The sequence below is a fragment of the Condylura cristata genome, unplaced genomic scaffold (genome assembly GCF_000260355.1).
Source record: "Condylura cristata isolate star-nosed mole 26May11 unplaced genomic scaffold, ConCri1.0 scaffold00001, whole genome shotgun sequence".
Lineage (NCBI taxonomy): Eukaryota > Metazoa > Chordata > Mammalia > Eulipotyphla > Talpidae > Condylura > Condylura cristata.
This window is the reverse complement of record NW_004567102.1, coordinates 1,558,284-1,565,555: the sequence shown is the minus strand read 5'-3', so window position 1 is coordinate 1,565,555 and position 7,272 is coordinate 1,558,284. Positions and strand designations below refer to the sequence as shown.

The 7,272-nt window shown below is 58.7% G+C and overlaps 1 protein-coding gene across 1 annotated transcript; it reads right to left on the bottom strand.

The window, feature by feature from the left end:
• Positions 1-1,222: 1,222 nt before the first annotated feature.
• On the bottom strand, positions 1,223-6,373 carry LOC101634280 (gametogenetin-binding protein 1-like). The gene is made up of 6 exons (XM_012726648.1): positions 6,003-6,373; positions 5,099-5,217; positions 4,320-4,414; positions 3,934-4,081; positions 2,837-2,976; positions 1,223-1,273 (listed from the first exon to the last, which is right to left on the bottom strand). Exons 1-6 carry the CDS (start codon positions 6,371-6,373, stop codon positions 1,223-1,225), a joined length of 924 nt encoding a protein of 307 aa, XP_012582102.1.
• Positions 6,374-7,272: the final 899 nt, after the last annotated feature.

Here is a 7,272-nt window from a genome sequence, read left to right as displayed (position 1 = left end):
ATGGAGCCAGAGAGCTTCTGTAAATAGCAGCTGCTTTGAGAAGAGTTGGGGGCATTGTAAGCTTTTATTCTCTCTCCCTCTCTCCTCACACTCCTCTCCCTCCCTCCCTCCCTCCCTCTCTCTCTCTCTCTCTCTCTCTCTCTCTCTCTCTCTCTCTCTCTCTCTCTCTCTCTCTCTCTCACACACACACACACACACACACACACACACAGGGCACTTAAGAGCTTGAGCCCACACAGAAGAGACCCGACGACCTGGGTCCTAGCAGGAGCCAGGAGCACCTCCTGGAGAACAGCACCTCCTAGTGTCCAAAGCAGGCCTGGCCTTCGCCCTCCCGCGGGCAGATCCCTGCAAAGCCAAGTGTCAGGGTGTGCCCTTCCCAGGCCGTCAGTCTCTGGGGCGTGTGCCCCCAACTCCAGCTCATTCTGTGATTAGGCTGAGTGGGGCCTTCTAGAGTCTGCCCCTCCCTCTGCCTAGGACCTCAGAGGTGCCCTGGCCGAGCACTGCGCCGGGAGGGAGGCCGGTGACCAGGCAGCAGAGTGGGGCCCTGCCCCCACCGCTGTAGCAACTCCTTCTGTGTCACCTCCAGAGACCCCTCACTTGCCCCCAGCCCAGCCCCCCCAGCAGGTCTCCATGGCCCTTGGGCCACTTTCCTGGCTTTGTCCCTGGGCTGGCTGGGCAGGAACTTCCTGCTGGAGAATTCCCGGATCCTCCTTGTGAGGTCGAAGGCCTGGGCTGGGAACTTAGGAGGGAGGGAAGTCAGGGACCATCTAGCAAGGGCAGGCTTTGTGACCACAGGGGCGCCCCTGGCACTCAGGGACACGCCCTCCCCCAGGTCAGCCATCAACCTCGTGTGCTCCCTGCTCAGACGCCTGCTCTGTCCTGCTCTGACCTCTCCGCGGAAACCCAGGCCTGGAGGCCCTGCACACAGACTGGGGAATAGACTGAAGCCCCAGATGAACTTGTTTCAGGGTTAAGTGGGGGCAGGGGGGCCACAGCCGACAGCCAAAGAGACCAAAGTCAAACAGGAATTTATTAATAATATAGATCTGAGGCTGACGGGCGAGGACAGTCTATTGGACAGGCTCACCCTGCAGACATGTGGGCGCTGTTTGTCCCCAAGGCCCTGGGCCACAGGGGCTCCCGGAAGTGCCCCAGGAGAGGGAGGGGGCTCCCCGCTTGGCCCACGACCTGCGGCAGGCAGACTCCGCCAGCACCAGCCTCACTCTGCAGACCACCTGCCCGTCTCATCCATCTCCTCCAGGAGCAGGTGCTGAGGGCAAAAGAGGGGCAGAGCACCTTTGGGCTCCCTTCCCTCCCTGCTCTGTACCCCAGAATCTTCCCACTTACCCCCGAAACACAAGCACCCTAAGGTCTAAACCCTCCCCATATCCCCTCAGCTGGCCCAGGTCCACCAACCCTGAGTCACCTCTCCCATAAAATGGAGGGGCCCTTCTCCCTCCAACTTGAGGGGATTCTTTAGAAGCCCCAGGAGTCAGACACCCCACTTCCTCACCTCTGCCCCAGACACCACACTAAGGGGGTTCTGCGATCTTCCTTCCAGCTGAGGGTGGTGCACCAGCTGTCTCAGCACCTCTTCCTCGGGCCCCCAGCATTCCCCAGAGATTGAGAGGCAGCCTCTGTCCTCCTCAACTAGGTGTCCCTGAGGACAGAGAAGAGTGTGGAAGGTGGTGAGGGGCAGGGGACCCTTGAAACACCCCCAGGAGGAAGACACCTGAGGCAGCTCTGTCCCCAAAGGGAGGCCTGAGCCCTCATTTGCCATCTTCCAGGAACTCTTCAGGGCCCCCCAGTGCTGCTGAGGCTACCCCAGACTTAGGACCCTCCAGGGCAGGGGGTTGGGAGGTGGGCAGGGAAGGGTGAGGACAGGCCCCTTTGGGTGAAAGGCAGAAAGGAGCCCACCAACCTGACCACCTCCCAGAGGGGCTCCTCATGGTGGAGGTATGAGCCCGGGGTGGCACCTCAGTACCCAGAGATGAGCTGCTTGGACAGTGGTGCCCTTGACAGTTGATGGTGCTGTCCCCCCAGGGCCCCCTCTCATAGGGAAAGAAGGAGGCCTGAGGCCACCCTAGGGTCACAGAGCGCGTTGATGCCAGAGAGGGACTTTGACTAAAGATTCTGGCCTTCAAACCCTGCGTGCTTTCCTTTTGCAAACTACTCAGACTGTCAGGGCAAGTGTCCCCTGACTGAAGGTATGAGGGGATGGCCACAGGAAAATGGGCTCAGAGAGAACCTCGGCGTGTTCTTCAACAACAGACCCACCAATGGATGCGCAGTCAGAGAGGCTGGGACAGGCCTGACCTTGAAGGCCAGCATCAAGTAGGGTGGGCATCGGGCGGCCCTTGTCTGGAACCAGCGGGGGGACCCCCCATGCCTATCTGCGTCGGTGAGAGCAGATGCCTATGTGAACGGGGACAGGTACCTAAACAGGCGACATTAGGTGAATTGCAGGTACGCGGGCAAGTCTTACAGTCACCCAGACAAATCCCCTCCTTGCACAGAGGGAAAGTGGAGGCCAGGAGAAGGGACAGGATCTTGCTCAAAGCCACACAGCAATAGAAAGGCAAGTTAAGGCCTAGAAATGGACACGTGGACTGTGGATCATGTGGGAGCAGCAAGATGACACAGAAGTGTGTGTGTGCGTGTGTGGGGGGGGGCCCTCGCAGAAGCACCCCCACCAAGGAAGGATTATGCCTTCCCCACTCAGGCATTGAGGGGTGGGCATCAGGGCCAGGGGCCCATGGGATGGGCGTCCCCAGCCCCACTTCCTCCGGTGCCCTCAGGCAGTGGGGCACTGGTCATCTGCAGCCAGCCACACCTGACCTTCCACAAGGCTCACCTCCTCCTGGATCATCTCTGGCTGGGTCAGCAGCTCCTGGTCTTTGTGGTCACCCATCTTCCAAAGGTAGGGCTCCTGCTGTACAACCAGAAGCTTCTTTAACTCCGACTCCATGATACCTGCGGAGCCAGAGAGATGAGCATGGGACAGGTGGGAACGAGTGATCTGCTGCAGGCCAGAGGAAGAGGAGGCAGCTCTGGCTCCCAGCTCCAGCCCTGGGCAGGCTGGGCCACCACCAGCCATAAACCTTTCTTCATCTATTACCTGGAGCCAGACAGATAACACAACCCCACCCTAGGAAACAATTTCCATGGGGTCTCCCACTAGCACAGGTGTGAGCATCTCTACCTCCTGGACAGAGCCTGCTGGGAGCAGACATCTTTCCCCTATCTCTGCCCCCCTTTTGCCCCCACCCCACCCCACATATACACGCAACTCAAGAATGCAGATATGGAACCATCCAAGCTGCCTGGGTTCAACTCCCGACTCTCCCACTTATTGGCTGTGTGACCTTGGACAAGTTACTTAACCTCTCTGTGCCTCAATTGCCTCCCTGTGAAGTTAAGATGGAACCTACATCAGAGGGCCTGGTCCATAGTAATGGCTATGTAAATACCAGCAATGATTTTATTACTTTATGTTAGTAACACTGAACTACCTGTTCACCATGCCTGGGTAGCATGGGGTGGAGGGTGACACTGGGAGACGGGTTCCTAGGAGTAGTCACAACAGTGCATGCCAGGAAAACCAGAGATAGAAGCCACTGCAGGGATTAAAACTCTCAACTGGGATAAAGGTGTGCTCAAGGAGCTACAGTCCAGGTCACAACCCCCAACTCACTGCCTCCTGAACAGGAAGAAGGCCGTTCTGGCCTCCAGACCCAGCACACATTGATCACTGATATCCTTCTCAGCAACTCCCCCACCCCCCACCCCACCATGCTGAGGTGAACATCTTAGATCTTCTGGTGCCATCTGGTGGTAGAAACTGGTATTGCACCCATGAGCTAGTAGCCAAGTTGGGGCTCCCTGGGCCTGGGAGCAGGTTGGAAGGAGAGATGGGGGCACCATACTCACGGAGCGGGTCTGTCAGCCCAGATGTCTTGCACAGTAGTGACTGGAAGGTGTCAGTGTCTGGGTCACAGAGCTCGAACGAGCTGTCATCTGCCTCCGTTTCCTCTTCTTCTCCTTCCTCCTCTTCCGTCAGGCTTTCCTTGAGGGGAAACTGAAGGCCAGCAGGTCTCTGAGCAGGGAAGGTAGGAGCCCCAACCCTGCAGCCTCCGCCCCACTCCTATCCCCAGATAAAGCCAGAAAGCAGGAGGGAACAGCTCCTGAAAGGTTAAGAAAGGAACTGCCCCTCCACCCCGCCCGGAGTCTGAGTCACATAGCCTAAGACCCAGGCAGATGTGGGGAGGGGCCCCACTGAGGTTCAGCCCCAACTCCCCCAATCTGTTCTCATAGACCTTGGCCGTGGTCGATTTCTGAAGCTGCTTGTACAAGGTGAGGAGGCATCTCCATGGCGTGGCTTCCACATCCAAAGAGGCCAGCCTGACGTCTCCTGAGAAGCAACAGTGGTCGCTGAAAGCCTGATAGCAGTGGATGGGAGTGCAGCCCAGGCCCAGCAGCGCAGAGCTGAGGATGGGATGAGGCTTCCTCCTGTCCTTTAGCAAGCACCTACTACGTGCCAGCCACTGGTCTAGGCATGTTACAAAGAACATCGCATTTAAATCCTCCAGCAAAAAAAAAAAAAGCCGGCCCTCCCTGGTGGGACAGCGGGTTAAAGCACAGCACTAAGAAGCTAAAGCCACTTCCGCATGAGTTCGATCCCCGCCTGCCCCGGAGGTGACCCACACGGCACGGCAGACCTCTCCTGGCCCACCCGCTGCTCCCCTCAGGAGTGTGCTTCAGTCAATCTGCCTTTTCTGCTCCCCGCTCTCTCTGGGCACCTCTGGCCGATACTCCAGTTCTGTATGCACAAATAAATAAATCTTTTTTCAAAAACCTCCTGAGATAGGTCCTGTTGCATTTCCATTTTATAGACCAGGAAGCTGAGGCCCAGAAAGGTTGAGCACCTTGTCACCATCACACAGCTTGGCACAGTGGAGCTGGGATTTGAGCCCAGGCAGCCAACCTCCAGCATCCCCTCAGACTATCCTTGTGCTCTAGGCCCCACCCCCCTGGAATACTGGAAGAAGGGCCTCTATTTCTGGCACCTCCCCACGCTTGTGGCCACCACACACACCTTCAAGCAGATTCTCCTTCTCTTCCTCCGTGGTGAAGGCCTCGGGGCTGTCCTCCCACGGTTCCATGGCTCTCTCCAGGCATCCTTGCTTTACCGCCTGGGCTTGGGCCAAGTGGGCCCTGATCCCAAACCATAGTCAAGTGGGGGGGGGGGAATCAGGTGGGACCCAGAGGTGTGGTAAAGGCCTCCTACATTCCACAACTCCCTACTCCCCCAAGACTGCCAAGGTCCCTGCTCAGTGCCCCCATCTTTCTGCCCCTAACAGCTCCCTGCTCTGCTAGCTGGAATCTTCATAGAGGGGGACAGTGCCCCCCAAAGGCAGGGTGAAGAGGTGGTGGGAGCTGAGGGAGATGGGGACACCCTTCTCAAGGTCCACCTGAGAGTGGGGTACCTAGAGGGAGACAGTGGGGAGGGGAGGCAGGGGAGAGTGGAGCCAAAAAGTTGCTGAGCGCAGTGGGAGTTCCCACTCACCCTGGCACGCCCCCTCCCAGTCCCCAGCCGCTCCCCCCTTCATTTGATGCCGCTACCCACCACTACTCACCCACAGGAAGACCCCACCCCTGCCTCCTCCACCACACCTATCTCCAGGCTCCTCCCCACCCTTGCTGCGCCCATCTTTTCCCCACCCAGGCGCTCTGCTCTTCTTCCACCGCCCAAGATCTCACATTCCTCCCGAACTTGGGCCCTCCCAGGTCAGGTCTATGTCCTTCCGCCATCTGCCACCCCACCTCACACCCCAGTGGCAGGCTTCTTCCCCAGCTGGGTACCCACCAGCACCCGGAGTCCAGCCCCTCACCTGTCTGGGGTCCCCGTACCCCCAGAGGCCTCCCTTGCTGTCTCCTCCTCTCCTCTCTCTTCTACATCCTGCTCTTCTTCCTTCTTTTCCTCTTTCTTCTCTTCCCGCTCCTCCTCAGACAGGTTGCTCAACACCTGTTGGCCCTCTCTGGGCGAGACTGACTTCACCTCTACGCCCTGGGCAGTGACCTTCAGGGCCTTCATGGGCATGGGGGGCTGGGAGGTGGCCAGCCCCATGGGGCAGCGCTGTGGCAGGGCCAAAGAGAAGCGGGATGGCCAGGGCTCCTTCCTCCCTCCTCTTCCCTGGCAATCTGGTACCAGGGGGAGGGCATCCTGCTCTTGTGAAGGGCACTGCTGACCTTCCAAGAGCTTGCCAGAGCTCTTAGGGCTGCCCTTGCTCCCGAGCAGGCTACGGAAAAAGCGGAACATGGAGGAGCGGGCCAGACTTCGGGAAGGAGGACTTGGAGCCGGGTCCTCCATCCTGAGAGGGCCCTGACTCAGATGGAGGGGCTGAAGCAGACACCCCAAGACCAACTGCTTAAGAACAGGACGAGTTTTCAAATTAAACCTCCAGTTGGAAACCCCCAGGAGTTCTAGAAGGCAAAGATCAGGAAGTTGGTGGGGGGCAGGGTGAGGGGTTGGGGGCTTGGGGGGGTTGGAGGTGGGGAGTGAGAGGGGAGTGGAGAAGGTGAGTGGGGGGGCAGGTAGTTGAGGACAGAGGGCAGGGGGTTGATGAAATATGGGAGGAGACCTGGGCAGCCAGAGTGGGTGAGGCCCTAGCCATGGAGTGAGGGGCAGCAGAGGAGGCGGAACTGGGCCCTGTGGACTGGGCAGGGGCGCACACACATGTCTCCATCTGGCTGGTGCCTCTCTGGCTGTGGTTGACTTGAGAACCATTCCCCAGCTCAAACAGCGTCTGCCCTCCGCCTCCTCTCAGGGTCCAGCCTGCAGCCCGCTGGGAGCGGGCAGATGCCTGCCCGTCTCTGTCTCCCTGCTGGCACCTTCTGGTTGTTTCCAGGGTGCCCTGGGGCGCACGCCCCGTAATTGTGCTATAGCGCCTTGCAGCAATGTTATTCCCCCACCGCACTTACAGGCTGCATTCTAAGCCCAACTCGGTGACTTGGGCAGAGTTCTTTAAACCACCCGAGCCTCAGTCTGTTCATCTGTGAAATGGGTGTGGTCAGCAGCACCTACTTCCAAGGTGCTTGTAAAGATCCTAAGAGGTCTGGCAGCTAAAGTCTCTGACTTTGTAATTGGTATTGACAGCTGGAAGGGGCAAAGTTCCAGGAGGTAGATTGGGAATCGTGAGTGGGGAAGTGGTGGGGGTGGGGAGCCCTCTGGCTGGCCAGGGCCCTGGGTGGGGGCGGGGGGGGGTGGGG

Coding starts and splice junctions, on each gene's coding strand:
- LOC101634280 (XM_012726648.1), bottom strand. CDS start 6,373: ATGGAGGACCCGGCTCCAAGTCCTCCTTCCCGAAGTCTGGCCCGCTCC. Junction 5,218..6,002: donor AGCAACCTGTCTGAGGAGGA/GCGGGAAGAGAA, acceptor GTTTGGGATCAG/GGCCCACTTGGCCCAAGCCC. Junction 4,415..5,098: donor GAAGGAGAATCTGCTTGAAG/GTGTGTGTGGTG, acceptor GTTGCTTCTCAG/GAGACGTCAGGCTGGCCTCT.